Raw genomic sequence first — 18602 nt, 5'->3', positions numbered from 1 at the left:
GGCCGGGACAATTCACTACCTCTGCAAAGGGCTCCGAGGAGGGTAGCGGCGGAGCTCGCCATCCCCACAGCGCAGTAACGCTCGCAGCCGCCTCTCCTTCAGGCCTGGGGCCGCCTCCTGCCACGGCAGCTCGGAGCGCGGGCACGGCGAGGCACCGAGTCTCTCCGGCGGGGCCGAAGCGGAGCGTGGCCTCGGAGAGCGGCGGGAATAGCCCCGTGGGAACGGGGAGGAAGAAGAGGGTGGCCCGCCTGTCTCTGTCCCGATCCGCCTGTCTCTATCGCGGGGCCGGCCCCGGCCCGCCTGTCCCGGCGCTCCGCACCTGTCACCTCAGTCGCCGCCTTCGCGGGAGCGGCGCGCTTACGTCTCCGATTGGCTGCAGGTATTCCCCTACCGCGTCCTCTATCGCTTTTGATTGGCTGAGACCCTCCTGCTCCCCCAGGTAACGGTGCCAGGCCTATGATTGGTCGTGGGTGGGCGGGATCCTTTTGGGGATTGGCTTCAGGTGAGTCGCAGCTTGCTATTGGCTGACAGGTAGTGTAGGAGGTGTTCTATTGGCTGTGGGCGCTAACCTTCTTAGTCCGCCATGTTCGGAGCGGTGGCGCCGTTGCCCCTGGAGCTGGCTGCTGGGGGGTGGTGAGGGAGGGGGCAGCGGTGTGGGGGGGGCCGGGTGAGGCGGAATCGGAGGCTGCGGCCGCCGCGCTGCCGCTCCTTTTCTCCGGGAGCTCGTCGGCGGGGAAGTCAAAGCCCGACTCTGAACTTCTTCGCGGGACTTTGAACAACTTCGGGGCGTGGGGGTGTAGCCGAGCCCTGCGGGCACGCGGGCGCTAGAAGAGCGTCGCCTGCTCTGGGCGGGTTCGAGGAGCCGGAGGGAAGCGGGAGCCTGGGCTGGGAGCCTCTGTGGTCGGCGCAGGTAGGAGGAAAGGTCACTGCCGAAGACGTTGGGAGGGGGAGCTGTGGGGAGCGGCACCGTCCCGAGCGGCACCGCCGTCTCCCGGCCGTGCCCTGTGTCGTCTCCTGCCCCCAGGGCAGAGAGGGTCCAGAGGCCGAGCTGTGGAGGCTCTGCTCGGTGCCTTGGCCCCACCTCACCTGCCAGCGGGCTTGGGGAGCTGCCCGGCTGTGTGCATGGGTAGGGGAAGGCGGTGGTGGTTTGGGACAAACAGGATGTCTGTCAGATTCCAGAGCTGACTTGGATTGTCCTTTGGAGTTCCTCCTCTGCTGTTCTCGGGTGAATTCAGCACCAGCATTGGCAGCACTCTGCCATCTGTATAAAAGCTACCTTGAATCGACACACTCCACTCTTCAGAAGAAAAGGAAAGGGCCAGATGTGTTGATGAATAAGTAAAGATTTCTTGAGAGTATTTTTGGTCCAGAGGGGATTGTTGGATGTTTTATTTCCAAACATCTTTAAACGTTTGGGGTACTTCTGTAAAACTAAACTGTGCAGAGCACTTTTAACGACTCTCATTTAACTTCAGGGCAGGTTAAGGGTCTTGTGTGCATTTTCCTTTTGATTTCCTGCTGCTCTGTGTAAAGCTATTTCTGCTTGTAAACTGTGACACCAGACATTTGTTTGGTAGTGTATGTCCATCTGTGTGCTGGTTTTCTTTCCATGCAACTGGATTGAAAATCACCTGGAGGAGAAACTCATCTTTCACACGTGAAGCTGCTCACCTCAGAATTAAATGAGCTGTCTGCCTTGAATCAACTGACTTCTGAATCTTCATAACTTTGTTTAGCCTGCTAAATACAGACCATGCCTAGCAGAATGGGCTCAAAAATCGATTTGAACAAGGACTCCATCAGAGTAAAGACACACTACAGTGGGTAAGTCAGCATCTTCTCTCCTCTCTCTTGTGTCCTGTCTGATTCTGAGGTGTGTTGAGCAGGTCACAGTCTGACCTGGTGATAGAGTAAGCAGGGCTTTTGGAGAGTTGTAGTTAATGTCAGATCAGGCAGGTAAACTTCTGGGCTATTAAAATACCATCCAGCTGCCTGCAGCATGATGATTGTGGAGGAGAGTTTGCCCTTCCCTTCAAAGGGGAGAAAGGAGGCAAAACCCAATATACAGTTATGGGTTGATGGGTTATTGAGATGTGGTTTGCTGCAAGCACTCATGCTCACAGGCAAGTGTAAATCCATTTCTTGCCTCCTTAACCTGACTGTGCAGAAATGGCAGAGGTGACAGTATTCATCAGTAATCATGTTTTACAACAAACTACTGTGGGGTAGTTTCTCCTGCAACACTATGTTGAGTAGTTTACACTAGCTCTGGTCTCTGGGATATGTCAATTTACAAAACAGGGGTTCCAAACTCTTAAAACATTAAACTCCCCAACATTAACTAATAATCCAGTGTGCCATTTCAATACCCCAGCTGACAATCTCAGCACAAGGAAGTTCTGCAGCACCTGGAGTGTTGAGTCTATCTCGGTGGAGTCACTCAGTATCTTAGGTATTCATATTTTCTGGGTGTGACAGAGTTCCTAACATAGCACAGTATAAATAACTGCATAAGTAGATTGCAGAAGGAAGCAAACTTGTGTAATTCTCATATCATATCTTCAGTTACACAGCTCATTTGGCTTGTACCGGGTAACTTGAAATCACCTCTCTTAAACAGAGCCCTGATGCAGTGTCAGGTGCTGTACATTACCCTGGTTCTAAATGATGACACAGGCTGTCAGTGGAAATGATTCTGTGGTTTTAGCTGCTCACATATAACTTAATTCTTATTACTTGTAGTGTCCAGTTTCAGATACCTGACCAAAAAAAGTACAGTGGATATGAGGAAAACACTACATTTCAAAAGGCTTTTAGCTATTGAGGTTTTACTTATCTCCTGGTGGAAGAAGTGCATGGGTAGTACTTAATTCTTACATAGTTTTACACCACTTCAAATGCTGATGGTTGTAACAAGGGAAATTGACTCATCCAAGTGAAAATGCATTAAAGGTAGATCCCTAATGCAGTTAATTCCTCCATACTGAGGTTTGTTTTTGTAAGTTAAACACTGAGATGCAATCCTGTGGACTTCTGCAACTAATTTGCATTAGCAGGGGCATTTCCTGTGAGGAGTGCTGATTCTGTAAGGCTGATTTTTGAAGCTTAGAGTCCACAGGTGGAATTGTTGGGACATGCAGGCTAATGCAGGCACTTTCTGATAAAAGCTTGTGTTTTCATGCTGTGCAGGGACATCCTGATCACAAACATGGATGCCTCAATAAGCTATGATGAGCTTTGTGATGAAGTGCATGAGATGTGTAACTTACAGCAGGAGCAGCCCATTACCCTCAAGTGGATTGATGATGAAGGTACTGTACAGAAATAGACTCAGCTGTTCTTAAGTTTATTGGTCATAGTGGTACAAAGAAGGGGAGTTACTTTTTGTTCCTAAACACCCTGTCTTATAAAGCAAGGAGCTTGGAGAGATGAGCCTCAAAACATCAAGGCTGATTTCAGTAGCACTCTGAATTCACTTCAATGGAAGTAAATTCTTTATGAGACTTTAATATCTTACTATTCCATACTTACACTGAATGCAAAGTTGGTTTGAATTTCAGTCTCTCATTGGCTTAATGCTGTACTAGTGAAAATTCTCAGCTTCACATTCTTGGCAAGATGACTTCTGATGGTTTTTACCCTTGTCAGCTTCAAGAACCACACAGGCATTTGTGTCTTCTGTGTACAGACTCAGCTCTCAAATGAGTGTTTCTGAGAAGCAATTCTATTGTCAGAAGACTTGGGTTTGACCCTCCTAGGATAGCTGTGTATTGTGCAAAGTAGGTGCAGATTAATGATGATTTTTCTCTTTTTGTGGTGGTTGTCCCTGGCAACTGTGTGACTGACCCTGCTTATGCTCTTGATTGTCTTAATGGTCTAATATACCCTGTTCAAGAATTGGAGGGTAGATGTTGTCTGTAATTAAAAGAGCATTCCAAAGTTGGTTGTTAATATCCTGTTGATGTAAACTACAATAACAAAGCATGAAATAAAAGTAACTTGAATTTGGGGTCTTTTGGGGTTTGTTTTCTACCTGACTGATACTTCAGGACACCATGGTTTTTCCAAAGGCAGTAGGCATTCAATAAAAGCTTACTTCAGATAAGTTGTTTCCCCATGGTGCTGGGGAAAATGCTCAGGATATCCAAACCAAATGATCTCCAGGGAGAGAGCACGAGGTGGGATGTGGTGCCCATGTGTAGGGGAAAAGTCATGTGAAGTTTTCTGGTGGAATATGGGGTTGATAAAATCTTTAAAAATGATTTGTTATCAAACTCTGTCTCTTACACTGTTCCTGCAAGAAAGGTTGGTGTGGCCAGATGTCATTGCTCTAAGCTATCCTCACATGTAATGCAGTTGAGCATTATTCTTCCACAAACTGTTGCATGGGAGAGAAACTTACCTGTTCTTTACCCTTTCTGTAGGCTCTGAAGTACCTTCATGATGTGAGATGGGTTTGCATATTTCGGCTGTAAAATGTGGCAGTTCTCTGCAGCTTTAAGCTAGAGCCTTCTGGTTGTTGTGAGTAGTGCTGAATGAGGATACTTGACACTGAATGCATTTGCTCTGGGTTTTGCTTCCTTCTGGAATGTCAGTGTCTGCTGGTGCATTAACAGGAGTGCAGTGCATCTGTGACTCGTGATGGGCACAGCTCTTGGCCTAGTAGGTTCACAACAGCTCCCATGCCCTTCCCCAGCTGCTCAGTTATTTTCCTGTTGCACCTTGCCAAAGCCCTGGTCCGCAGCACAACTTGTGGAACTGAATGCAGGAAGATCAACAAATCCTAAATTGCTTTGGATACCTTTGGTAATTATGTGTTTTGGCTTTCTAATAATAGCCCAGGCTGCTCTTTTAGCTGAGTAGCATCATTTGGTGGGAGTTTGCAGTGTCTAAATTAAAGACTGAGGAATGAGGTAGCCTGCAGTCAAAGGATTGATCCTTTTGAGATACCAAGGAATGCTATCAACTTCTGTTTAATTTTTACCCTTACTTTTTCTGCTAGCCCAGAAAGGCAGAGGCCAGTGTACTGACTGCAGTTTCCTAACCTGCACTTCCAGGACAGGCTAATAAAAAGTAACATCAGAAGTGCCCAGAGAATAACTGCATTGCTTGTGCTTGGCTATTGGAACTGTGTGACTGCTGATAAAAGGAAGATGGTTGTAGGAAAGAGGAAAACCTCTTGGTTGTGGGATTTTAAGATGTGATTCCTGTTCATGTTTCTTGGTTTGGGATATTTGTGCCATTGGCTTTTTGAGGTTTACTTAAATTAAAACAATGCACTTTTCCTTTTAGTTGCAGTTCTAGTAAGTGTTTTCTTCTAGTCCTGATTAAATACATACCTGTACAACCCTTGTTCCTGATGCTCAGTTGTTAAGTTTCAACCCATCTGCTCTTCTGGCTGCCCTCAATCCTCACAGGTTTTGTGAGTTGCTCTGTTTCTGCATATGAGTGTTTCCATTTATTGCCACATGTAATTTGAGTTCATTTGACTGATTGCACAAACAGATGTTCCCTTTGAACTAACTTAAGACAAACAATTGCTGGTGGCTAAGTGAACAAAGGAAAGCTTCCAAAGAGCTGAAGAAAATGAGTTTTCTCTTAGGCTTTTTCAGCATCTCTCTGGTTTTTGACAAGATCCAAAATGTTTGAACTGTGAAGAAGTCACTCCTCATAAAATCCCATAAAAGTGCAAGGCATCTGGATGGTTCACTTGCAGTACAAAGCCATTCTTTCATCTCATGTTGCATTATTGCACTGTCTATAGATCACCAAGAGCAGTGGCCCTCAGAGAGGGGTTAGGTGCACCCTGGGCTGTGTATTTAAAGCAGCAAACCAAACCAGACACTTTGAAAATGAGAAATTGGACTTTGACTTTAATGTGGCTCAACACTGGTGTCATCTGTTGTCCTGTGTAGCATGTGGTGATGTGTCACACGTGGTGGGCAAGGTGTGCTGTGGAAAGAGTGGGTGCCCCACGAAGCTGCTGAGTGACACCCCTGCTTGTTTGCTTTCTTTCAGTGTGTTGTGACATGCTGCACTTTACGTGTGTCTGGCTAAGTGGATTTATGGATTAATTACCTCCTTTTAACTAAAATAGCCCTCCCAAGGTGAAGCTAAGAGTGTGAGCACAAGCAGCTGAGGAAATGGTGGAGCTGACATTTCTCCTACTCCCAAATATCAACTGACAGCCACCCTGCAGAGCAAAAACAATGACTGCCTAATGAGATCTGACTCAAAGTCAGTCCAAAAGATTGGAAATTAGCAAGAACAGTATTTGAAATATGTATTTACATCCTCTGCTGCTAATGAGGAGCCTCACCCTAAGTGGATGCTGTGTTTTGAGGTCATAATGATGGGATGAAACCACCATGATTAGCCAGGCATTTAAAAACAAAGTATCCAGAACAAGACAAACTTCTCCCTCTGTTTTGCACTGATGTTTTAAGCCTTGTGGTACTCAATTCAGTTCTCTACAGAACTTCATTAAACTTGAAGTTTTTAGAACTCACTTTTGAGTGGTTTATTTAATAGCAGAGGACAAACAGCAATTTACCATGGGGGAAACCCCTCCTCCTCCTACCATGGTAATATGGCTGGAATAAGATACAGAAAACAAGACTGGGACAGCCTGAAATGCGTTCCTTCATCAGAAGATATTGTTGGAAGGTGCATAGATGATGTTGACAAAGGTTTGAAGAAACAAATATTGAGCTTTGCAGTGTGGGAGGTTTTTGCTGCATGGTTGGATGAAAGCAGAGCCGTTTCTAATGTCTCAGCTTATGGTATTTACTAGATTCTGTTTCAATAATGAGCTATGTGAAGATGTTTGGGTTTTTTTCTGAGTCACTGAAGGCAAGAAGGATATACTGGAGAAGATAAGATCTCAGCAGTAAATGACTTTTTCAATAACACATTGTTTTTATTCAACTCTGTAAGTCTGCACTGATGGAGAGGCTGATGTGACAGGAATCAAATCAAGGATGCAGTGGTGAGGCTGCAGAGAGAACACCACATGTGAAACTCGCCCACCACATAATTCATAGGCTGGCTACTGCAGCAGAGCAGTTGGAGCCAGAAGCACACAGAGGGCTACAGAGTGTCATGAGTGTGATAATGAACCCAAGATCGTCAGATAGCATGGTTGCAGTACTTAGTAGTAAGTTGGGGAGTGACCATGAAACATTGGTACTTCATGGAGGTTAGCTGGTTGCCTTGCAGCAAAGGGCTTAAAAGAGTTGTTAAAGACTGCTTGTGCCTTTTTCTTTTATGGAAAGCTAAATGTTCCAAAGGTGTGGCTGTTAACCTCTGATGAGGAGAGGCTGTCAGTGTGCTACCCAGCAGTTACTTAAAACAATTAAAACATTCAATTCCAATGGCTGAGAGAGATTCTGCTTTGTAAAAGGGACCTGTGGAGATAGCATTTTGAAAACTGTGTGTTTGGAGATATCTTGGATGTTCCTTCAGTGCACTTAAACTTGGAAATGGAGTTCTCTAACCTGTAAAAACTCCCAAGGGTTTTGAATTCATTGGTTAAAAATGCAACACTTCACAAAGTGTTGAGTTCAGCTTAAATGTTCAGGTTACCAGGAAATGATCTTTACTTATTTATGCCATATCCTGAAAAGCTTTAAGCATGTCTGTTCCCTTCTGTGTTCTGTTGTCCTCTTGCAAACCAGCATGGGTATTTCTGTCTACTCAGCTTTGGTAAAACTAAAAGGCAAAACAATTGTGTTGATAAATATTGGCTTTGAACAAAATGCCACTTCCACAGCAAATGACTGAAACAAAAGCAGTCCTGGAGGCTGGTGCATTTCTTACTGAAATTCTCTGCTTAATTCTTCAGGGATAAGTTTCCTCATGTATTGCTTCTTTGTTAGGTGACCCCTGTACCATCTCATCTCAGATGGAGCTGGAGGAAGCCTTCCGTTTGTACTGTCAAAACCGAGACGAAGGGCTGATTATTCATGGCAAGTATTGCACAGTTCAGGAACCTAAATGCATTTGATAATCCTAACAGCAGCTTAAATGTGAGAGTGGAACCACTCCTTTGCCCACCAGATGAACATTCTTTGTGTAGCTGGTGCCTTATGGTTTGATGCTATAGAGAAGAAAGTCTTCTTTTGGATGTTGACCCCAAAGCTGAATTTCTGCAGGAGGCTTTGAGTGGACTTCACACTGTGAGCTGCACAAATCTGGTAATGCTGTGGTCAGGTATAAGATCTTGCCTGGATGGAACCAAATTTCATAATCCCATTTCTCAGGCAAAGCTCCTAGAAATTGTTTCTGTGTAAATATATTTAAAATGCAAGGGGAAAAAAAATACTACTGAGCATCTTCTGACTTCAAAATGTCATGTTTTTGGTTTTAGTGTTCCCAAGTACCCCAGAGAGACCTGGCATGCCTTGTCCAGGAGAAGACAGTGAGTACTAAAATATTCTCCAGTTTTAAGCTTGATTGTTTTCAGTCACATGTATGTCTGTGTTGTGATTTCTTAGTATGATAGAAAATGGTCAACATGTTATCAGCAGAGAGAGGAGGTAAATCAACATTGAAGTACTGTTTGGTTTTTTTTTTCTGAGGATGTTTCCAGCAGCTGATACTGGGAGGAAAACAGCTCAGGATTTCAGGTGTATATTTCAGTGTGGTCCTTGGCTTTTGTGGTTCTTCTGATGCCTTCACTTGCAGGGAAAGGAAGTGAGGTACTGAAGAAGAGGGAGAGGCAGCCTTTTTCATAAAAAGGTTATTAATCTCTAAAAATTGCTGTGGACTGTGGATAAGCCTCCAGAGGATAGCTGTGTGATTGATCATGATTGATGTGGTTTACCTGCATTTCAGTAACTTAAAGTGCACAGGGACTGAAGGATGAAATAGCTGTAGAGTCCCTTTTCATATGGGGGGAAGTCATCAGGGCTTTGCTGTGTGTCTTTGCAAATACTAAGGAAAGGAAACTGAGCAATGGGGTGACACTTACCAGGTGTTGCTTGGCCAGCCACAGTAGTAGGAGTAAAAGCTAAGTGAGGAATTGAAAGAACTTTGCTCTTCTCGTCAGAGATACAGGAGCAGATGAAATTAATTGCTGATAAAAGCAAGTAATGTGTACTAGGGGAAGACTTAATTGATCAGGCTGGCTGAAAATGTGTAGTGCTGTGGTCAATAGCTGTGCATAATAATTTTAATTAGAGAAATAATGCTAACATGCTAATAATTGCTCTACTGAGAACTTCTGCTGAAATGTAGAAGGTGGAGTGGGATGGAAGAAATAACACAATACTGCAGCTGAAACTACAACAGATGAAAGGTTAACTACAAGAAGCAGAGTTGTCATGTTGTGAGTAGGTTATTACAGTTGTCTTAGAAATCCAAGTGGAATACTTTCTCTCTGCTGTCCTCACTCAGCCAGTTAGTTTGATTAATGTTTTCTGCACTAATTAGAGATGTTAGAAAAATTCTTTTCCTGGAGGCATTCCATTTTTACTCTGTTTTTTCCAGAAGAAAGGAGGTACCTATGTAGTCTTCCCAGTTTATTTGTAGGGTGAGCCAAGCAAGCAGTGTGTAGCTTGTGTGGCACAGGCAAGTTCACTGCAGTTTAATCATCTCATTAGCAGTGCAGATATTTTAGTATGACAGTTTCTCCTGTTAATTTGCTGGATGTTTCAGTTATCTTGAGCCATGAGATGAGCTACAGAAGCACATAGATTAGTGTGGTTTAGATGACCTGATTATTGTGTCTGTAGGGTATTTCTCCCTCCATGGTTTTACAGGTCAAGTTGAAGCATAACTTTGTTTGAAAAGCCTGTTCAGTAAGACATGCTCAGTAAGTGACTTGTGGTTGAGTTTCTCCTCATTTAATGAATTAATTTGATGCATATTGCCTGCTTGCATCCATGGGGCCTGGCTGGAAACCTGGTGTTGTGGCCTACCTGTAACTAGTTGCAAATTGTTTTGCAACAGACCTGTTCAGTTGTGTTAGTGCTAATTTAGCTTGAACTGATGTACTCAGTGCTATTGCTTGGTAGCTCAGGGCATCCAAACATCTGCATGGCTTGGGCTGTGTAGCAGTGCTGTTGGTGTTGGTACAGTTTATTTAAAGGACTGCTTATTTTGACAGGACTAAAACGTTGTCCTTTGTGCAGGAAATATTTGGTGTGTTGCAAATTCTTTCACGTGGCTTTATCACTGTTGTGATGTTCACAAGAAACCCTTTAAGAAAGGAGCACATTACATATGCATTTCTCTAGAGCATCATGTTTACACTGCAAAGGAACTGAAGAGTTTGCCTCAAGTGATTTCCAGAGACAAACACTAATTGCTCTGTCCAGAACAGGATTCTGCTTAAATCAGCAGTCCCTGAAGGTGTGGACTTCTAGTTTGTTACAGAACTGCAGACTGTCTGAAATGGAACTTTTAAACAAAACTATTCAATTGCTAAATAATTTTGCAATCTATTGCTCTGATTTGTTCATATTAGGCCATGGAGTGACTAATTGTAATAGCATGGGATCCTTTGAATTGCAAATACTTTGCAGTGAATTTCTCTAGGCTTCTAGGTTTTTAATTCCCCCGGGTTCAGAGCAATGAAGGTTTGGAAGAAGAGTGCAGAAATACAGTGAATGTTTTGCATTTGTGTTGAAATACAACAATATTGTTGCTAGCTGCTCTGGAGCTCTGTGAAATTGATAGGGTTTTGAGATTGTCCCAGCCAGCAAAGCTTGAAATAAATACTGCACTTCATTGATGGAATAAACCCTGTGACTAATTTCAATCCTGTTTGCATGTCTTGAGAAAAGTTCATTTTGTGCTTGGAGAGCCTACCTCCTCTGGTGTGATGCTGTCTGCAAGACAGAATTCACAGTGTGGTGTTCTCCCTGCATTCCTTCTGCTCTGGAATTTTTGCACTTTTTCCCATTCTTTCTTTCTTTTTTTTTTAAACCAGACCCAGCTCCCACTATGAATGTGTAGCTGCTGTTGTAGAGCAGTCCCTCTTACCTTCAGCCAGTGCAGCCTTCCCCACGGGCTGGAATGGCAGTGCTGCTGTGAGGTGGCAGGATCCTGCATCTCTTCCCAGACACTGAATGTGACCTCTCCGAGGTGTTTCTCGCATCTGCTGGACTGGAGCCTGCAGGCTTTCTCACGTTGCCTTTGGAAGATGGCAGACTTTTAGGCCAGTCTTCTGCGTTTAAAAATGTTTTCATTGTAGCTGAGCTCTTCCTCTGGAATTGACAGCAAACAGGGCGTTTCTGAGAGGTTTAGGTGTGCATTTCCCTTCGTGCCCATAAGGGACAGCCTGCCTGATACCCCGGCACAGAGCATGGTGTCTGATTGGCAGATTAGAACTTAGTTATTGTAGCCTCAGCTTATTTGCAGTGACAGCTCTGGCTCTGATTTCTCACTCTGGGTGCTGCAGCACATTGTATAACAAAGCATGTGCAGCCGAACGATTTCTATCGATTTGTAGGACTTCCCCTCACGGAATTGCCGCTTTTATCAGAGAAATACTTGTTTGTGTGACATCAGCTCCTTGACATCCATGCCATGTTTTAGTTTGTGCCTCAGCTGCTAGCTACAGCCTCTCAAGGGAGCCAGTACCACCCGTGCCTGGATACATGAGGCAGAGATGTGAAAGGGAGAGACAGGGGTAACCAGTCTTCCATTAAATATTTGCTCTTAATGTTCGAGCTGATCCTGCCTATTGTCCTTGGTATCTAATGGTATTCAAACAGCTGCATCAGTGGAATAAAGGGAAAATGTTTCATTTCATGCCTGCTCCGTTGTAAAGCGTAAAGAATTCCATGCTGAAGAAGCTAAAGAATAAAACCCAGTGAGTAATGCATGCTTTTTCTGTAGCTTGTGTGTCTGATCGTTGTGGCTGCTGTTAGGGAGCGAGGCCATTGATGCAGTGTGTGTGTACGTGTGCTGCAGGAGATAATAGAACTCAGCATTTTGGTTATGATACAGTTGCTTTGCCTGCCACCCTCCTTTGCAGCCATAGATTGCTACAAATGCAGAGATTCCTGCTGCCTCTTGAGCGTAGGGATGTGTCTGAGAGACCTCTCGGAAATGCTGCGAAAATTGCATTGAAAGGACTCTTGGGGGATGTATTTTAGGAGGAAAAGCACAGAAGAGTGAGTGATGCTGCTGCTGCTGCTCGTAGTGGAGGCTGATGAAAGAAATGTATCCAAAAAACCCTGACGGTATGTGTTCAGGGCCTGGTTATTGTAAGCTTGCTGATATCCAGGCAGATGATTTAGAAGTAGCCTTTTTTCCTAAGGCCTTTCTGTTGGATTGTGTTGAGGGGGCTGTCTGGTGGGTTGGTTTGGTGTGTTTTGGGGGTTCTTTTAATTGTGAAATACTTGTTTTGAATTGAGCTTTACTTAGTTACTGATTTTGTCAGAATAAACTGTGCTAGCACACTTGTGCATTTTTACATCTGGACTGCTAGATGGCAAAATCCAGCTTGAATTTGGGGAGCTAGTGCTAACAAACCTTAGGATTGTTTTAGTGTTGCCTTCATTAAATAGAAAATGCAGACTAGGAAGCCTTTAATGTCACAAGATAGACTGAGCATGTTTTTAATATACAAGCACTTACAGCATCAGTGTGACAGTAGCATTAGCATGGCAGCAGATGCTTTTATTATCTCAGATTTGTGACTGATTTTGTTGCTGCCTTTTTTTTTTTTCCTTTTACACTGTTGTGGATGTCTGTTCTGCTCTTTATCTGCTCAGTATTTTAACATAAGGTGTTTGGACATTTTCCCCTAAGCCATGAAAATGTCATTGTGAGGTTGAGTAAAGGTATGTTACTAACCTAATTATTGTTGGGAGCTGGGGTTTTTTTAGGTGTAGGTAGTTAGATTTGCTTTGTGTTCTGCCTGCTACTACAGAATAGCTCTACAAGGCTTCTGGCTACAGTAGTGTGGCCTGTAAATATTTTTCTAGCTCATAAGGCAGGTTTCTCCCTTCGTTTGTCACTGTATTGGCAGCAGTGATTAGGTTATTCAGAGCACGTGAACCAATTTCATCCCCCAATGAAGAAAGGAACTATTGCGACCATAGAGACTCTTCTGAAGGCATAGATTGGATTGCATTGGATAATTAGGCAATTTGGAAACTGCTAGTAACCCTCTCCTGGTTTTCAGTAATTAAACTCAGAGGGGGGAATTGTACTGTTTGGAGTGTGAGATATCTTGTTGCTTACAAATTGAAAATAGCTGTGTCATAGTTTCTCAAGAATACCTGAAATCTCTTCCTCTGCCTTAACTGTGCCACAGCTCTATCATACATGGCATAGTTGAGAGATGCATGTAGAGAATGAGTCAGTGCAAGCTACTGAAAACAGAATTGTAGTTAAAAGTCTGGCTTGCTTATTTCATGTTTTCAGTTCTAAAGTGTTAACATTTTTCTTAGCTCTGAAACATGCTGAAGAACAGAGCTAGGCCTCCCTTTTGCATACTGGGCATTTTAGCAGTTTATAAACTGACAACTGAAAATACAGTGGAATGAGGAAGGCTTGGGCTTGTTCTGAAGATGTCATCATGAGCAACCTGTGTTCTTTGTTATTTATTCCACCTTCCCTTTAGCTGTAGCTCAGAATGTAATATAACTGTGCAGGGAAGAGGTCACCTGGCTTTAGGAAACTTCTCCTGCATGTCATGTCTCGCTCCATTGCCCTGGATTATCTCTCATACCTCCAGTCTATGTACTTCTCAGGAGCTGGTAAATCCACTTTTGTCATTTGGGGTCACTAAAATTAGCAAGGAGGTGATGAAGCTTTTTCTGTTATTTGGAGGAATTAATGGAGATCTGTAGCCTGTAAACCTTTGCTAGGCCTGTCCATTTCAGTAGCTTGAAAAGCTCTTTCATGTCTAACCTCTTAAACAATGCAGTGAAGATTAACTATGTATTATTATACTTGGGATCCTTACAATGAGATGCTCTATGAAAGTTAGGGGGTTTAATGTTCAACTGAGCCACAGAAATGGCAACAGAAGCCTGCAGGGATGATAAATGAGCTCTCCAACATTGACCTCTTGGATTTCTGAGTTGTGTGAGAATCCAGATTTTGTGATAGATTTCAGGTGCTGCTGTTCTGAAATGGAGAGCACTTCAGGAGTGAAGCCTTGTGAGACAATGTAGTGACAGCTGTTGACTAGCCATGAAGACTTGCTGTCAACAGAAATCCAGATGGTAAACAAATCTGAAGTAAAAAAACCCTAAAACCAGCTAAATTCAGGTATGCAGAAAAGGGGGTTGGGGGAAGAGACCTGTGAGTCTAATGATCACTGTCAGTGCAAGAGTTAAATGTTGAACAGATTGTGCAGTTCTGGCCTTAAACCACAGGGGGAAGGCAGTGACTAGGGTCGTGGGGAGAAAAGCAAATCTGAGATTCTCAGTTTGGCCAGAGCCCCTCTCATTTCTAATTCTGAAGTTCTACTACTATTTTCTCTGCATCTCTAACTTCTTGTCCTTGAACTCTTAAATGGGAAAATAGTTAAAAGGAAACCTGAAGCTATCTGGAGGCAAAAGTTCAAGATTTTGGTATGGTCCTCTTTACTTTTACAATACCATGCTCCCTCTAATAATAGCAGTGCACTTCATGGTTCTATGATTCTTTCAGTCATTTAGGTTGTCATTTACTGTGCTCTTCAGTAAAGCAGGTAGAGATGCCTCGTGACTGGCACAGATTTAGACTGTCCACTGCTAAAAACTATTCTTACCCATAGAGACTGCAAAGAGAGGAAAACCTTGGGCAGGCAGTGACAAAACTGATATTGTGGAGCCTGAAACAATAGGTCTGGGATTGGAACTGATCAATTAATTTCAAGGTGCAATCATTTCTAACAGTAGCACCACAAGCTATCTCAGTGTGGCTTTAAACTTGGTAGGAGGAATAGCTATCATAGAACATCTTTACACAGCAGATTTCATAGTATGCACAGGTAATGGAAAGCAGAGAAGAAATGAAAAGGGTTTTAGGTGGGAAGCAGTGTGTAAACTTTGCAGATCTGGTATAATTATCTTCCTTTCCTCTATGGGGTGAGCTGAAAGACAAATACCATCACTAATGTGAAACATTAAAATGTGCTTCTTTGGCATGTTAAACACTATAGCTTTCCTTTAACAGACCAGATGGAAGGGCAGGTACTTAAAACTACCATATGCAGGGCTTTTTTAACTTGCAAGGATGAGAAGCTCTTGGATGGAAGGTCATTTGCTTGGGAAACAATTCTCTGCATCATGAAAGAATTAACTCAGATGGGTGATTTACTCAGTTTGCTGTTAGAATTAGTGCATAGTCATTTGATCCAGAACATAATAGGTATGATGAATAACTCCTGAGATGAATCACATTTTATTTAGCTGCTGTGACTAAGTAATGAGAAGTTTAGTGATACTTTATATTGCTGCAAGCTCTACTTCTGTTATCCTTGGAACATGTATAAATACTGTACCTGGGTAGCATAGAGGAAACTCAGGAGGAGTAAAAGCACAAATGTGAGAACGTCTCAGGTTAATTTTATTTACTGCCTAATAAAAACTGAGCAGTGCCTAGAACTCAGACTGTGACACAGTAAGAATAGGCGTTGTGTGCACTTGATTTCAGCTTGCTTTGCTCCTGATAGGAAGCAGAATAAGGTGTGTGTCCAAACTGTGTCTGAAAAGTGATAGATGTGGAGAGTGAGTCCTGCTGCAGGGTGATGGTGTCCTCTGTCACCGAGCTATCGCCTACTTTTCTGGGTGTAATATTAGCAGACAACTGATTAAATTGGAAATCCTGCAGAGGAATATCCTCAGGAGTCTGATTTCTTAGGGAAGATAAAGTAGACCTTTATGAAGCAACAGCTAAGCTGGGTTCCTGTTGTTCTGATACTCCTGGAATAATGTAAACATTGGGCAGGGAAGTGGAACTGGTTTGGAGCGGATGGTGAGCTGGAGTAACAGAACCTTGCTGCGAGGGAATGCAGCTTGGCTGGGAAAACGTCCTGGCAGACTGTAGGAACCCAATATCGGTTTCAAGGGCATGGTGAAGGCCACCTTATGAAAGCTTCATGAATTTCAAATACATGTTAAATCCATTTTGACTTGCTGGTGGGTTTTTGGAGCAGTTTTGAATGTTTAGTGATGATGTAATCAAATAGATGCTGATGCCTATCACTGGAGGCAAATCGAGTTAATTCCATATGCACTGGAAAAGACTAAGAGAGAACATCAATTTAATAGAGACAGCAACAGTCTGAGAAAATAGGAACTTCATTGGGCTGCTCCTTGCTTTGTCTGCCTTCTTCAGTAATTCCAGACCATGTAAAGGACAGAGGCTGGCTGCTACCAGACTTGCACTGATCACAGTGCTTCATGTATGTACAAAGACACAGCAGTGTTTTAGCCTGCCCAGTGCAGAGGCACTCTAGAGAAATGTGCATGTTTCAGTAATCTGGGCTTTGTTACACTAAGTGCTTGCTAAATACAAATCAGAGGGCTTTAGTTGAAGTAGTTAAACTTGTAAACAGGAAAAATGAGCAGTGTGTGGACAAAAATATATCTCAATAAGGTGCCAGTTTATTAGTTCAGGTGAGCAGAATGCTGCTCAGGGATGTCTGTTGCACAAATGGAGTTTAGTGCTGAAGCACTTCCTTGCCTGCTGAAGTTACTTTGCTACAGATTGCTTCAATATTCAGAACTTCACAGTATCACCAAGGTTGGAAGAGACCTCAAAGATCATGGAGTCCAACCTGTTTGGGTTTGCTGAAGTACTAAGTTAGGTAAAACAATCCTTACAGTACTTGTTCAGGACTCTTTTTTAGCTTGGTAGGAAACATCTTAATGCACACCTGAGTTCATGTTAATAGAACATTAAATGTAGTTTTCATTGTACTACATCTTTTAATGGAAGTGAATTTTATTTTGGGAGAAAATAGGATGCAGCCATCAAAAGAAGCCTTTTGGACTTTATGAACAATGCAGTGCAAGCTTGGTTTTGTGGTGCATGTAACCACTGTGGTTTTATGAAGAGAGGAGCCAACTGCACAACATGAAAGAGGATGGCGTTTGAAATCGTGTGAAGGCCAAGGCAGAGAAGGGAAAATGTGAACTTTTGTTCTTTCCTAAACAAAAATCTTAATCACCTTCAGAAGTATGGATCCACCACCAGTTGTGTTCTGTCCCTTTTCATTATGTGTTCCTTTACATTAAAGCAACAAACACAGCATCTTTTTATCCTGTGTTTGGGACAGCCCTGCAAATGCATACGTGTCAGCGAGGGATGCCAAGAAGGACCTGCAACAGGCTGTGATCACTGGCAGGCATAGAGAGCCCTCATAACTGGGACACCCAAGAACTGAATTTAGTGAGTGTTTCTTGAGTTAGACTTTGTGTACTTTGCTAGGTTCTTTTCAAGTAAGTCTAAATTTCACCTGAGATCCTTAAGTTAGGATCTTCTCAAGCAGCCATGACCCTTGCGTAGAAAAATGTTTTAGTTGGGAGTTATTTCTTCAGCAAGCAGTAAGAAAAAGCCTTGTGCAGTAATGAATTGTCTTCAGAAATGGGACTTGCCACCTAGCAGTGGCATGGAGCCATTTTAACAGAAGGATATGAATATGAGCAACCAAGAGATCATGCATGAGAAAACTGTGTATGGAGGAGAGGTTTTTCCTTTAGCAGCCCTGAAGTGGGAGTCAGTTGACCCCTTACAAGTAAACAGGGCCTAGGATATTCAAACAGAATGGAGCTGTGTGGCAATAAATGCTGGATAAATATTAATGTTCAGTGAGATACAGTTTTATTTCCTTGCTGGCTCTCTGCTGATGCTGTATGCAGTACACTCCCTGTGCCATTACTGCTATCTTAACTGTACCTGATTTTCACTTGATTTTGTTTTTCACAGAGACTGATCTGGCTTTGCAGTTAATTTTAGTGTCTGCTGAAAAAGAAGAGAAGGCTGGGGCTATGGTTCCCCAACTGTTAATGAGTTTGAAATTAAATGGAATAAAAATAAAATGCTATCTTCTGACTATTTTAATAACTGCTGCAAGAGGTGAAAGCACTTAATAACCTCTATGGTAAAGATGCTCTTTCCCTTTTCTGACCTCTGCACTTGTACAGGGACTCTTACTCAAGAAAAAGAAGGACCATTAGTATCCTATGCCATGTATGTCTGTCACATGCTTCAGAAAGCAGTTTTAATGTTTCAGTTTAACCATTTGGGACATACTAAGGAACAGCTATGTGAAACAGTATGCTTCAAAACTCTTCAGAATTTACTTCCCCCTCCCCCTTTAATTTATTTATTCTTTTCTGTGTTTTGATCTAATCCAGCCTATCTGAAATATCAATTTCCTACTTGTAATTCATCAGTTGGGTTTGGAAAGAATGCTCACTTGTCTGCTCAGCAAAACATAAAAAGAACAAAACAAAAACTGGGCATTCTCACAGTGTCCAGCTGGCAGGCAGTGTAATTGGCCTGTAAACAAGTTGCATTAATCTCTGAGAAGTGATTTGCAGCAATTGCAAATTATCTCTGTGCTTAGTATGGTAGAAGATTTCATTAGAGTTTGATCACATAAAGGTCGACTTTGGAATTGCATTTGGAAATCCCAGTGCAGAGGA

At 42.9% G+C, this 18602-nt stretch overlaps 1 protein-coding gene across 2 annotated transcripts in view; it reads left to right on the top strand.

Annotated features, from left to right (window-relative positions):
• The first annotated feature begins 515 nt into the window (after positions 1-515).
• The window catches only part of PRKCZ (protein kinase C zeta), a 43363-nt gene continuing 25276 nt past the window's right edge, over positions 516-18602 (top strand). Inside the window, exons 1-5 of one of the 2 annotated variants that reach the window (XM_068158208.1) lie at positions 516-910; positions 1737-1824; positions 3190-3311; positions 7878-7967; positions 8369-8419. In XM_068158208.1, the coding sequence (XP_068014309.1) occupies positions 1754-1824; positions 3190-3311; positions 7878-7967; positions 8369-8419 (334 nt within the window). In that variant the 5' untranslated portion in view covers positions 516-910; positions 1737-1753. The other variant, XM_068158209.1, reaches the window with a different exon arrangement.

The sequence above is a fragment of the Melanerpes formicivorus genome, unplaced genomic scaffold, assembly GCF_026170545.1.
Source record: "Melanerpes formicivorus ecotype bairdi unplaced genomic scaffold, bMelFor1.0.p_v2 SCAF_39, whole genome shotgun sequence".
NCBI classification, from domain to species: Eukaryota; Metazoa; Chordata; class Aves; order Piciformes; family Picidae; genus Melanerpes; species Melanerpes formicivorus.
Note: the sequence above shows the minus strand (reverse complement) of the source record. Positions and strands in the feature narration are given on the sequence as shown.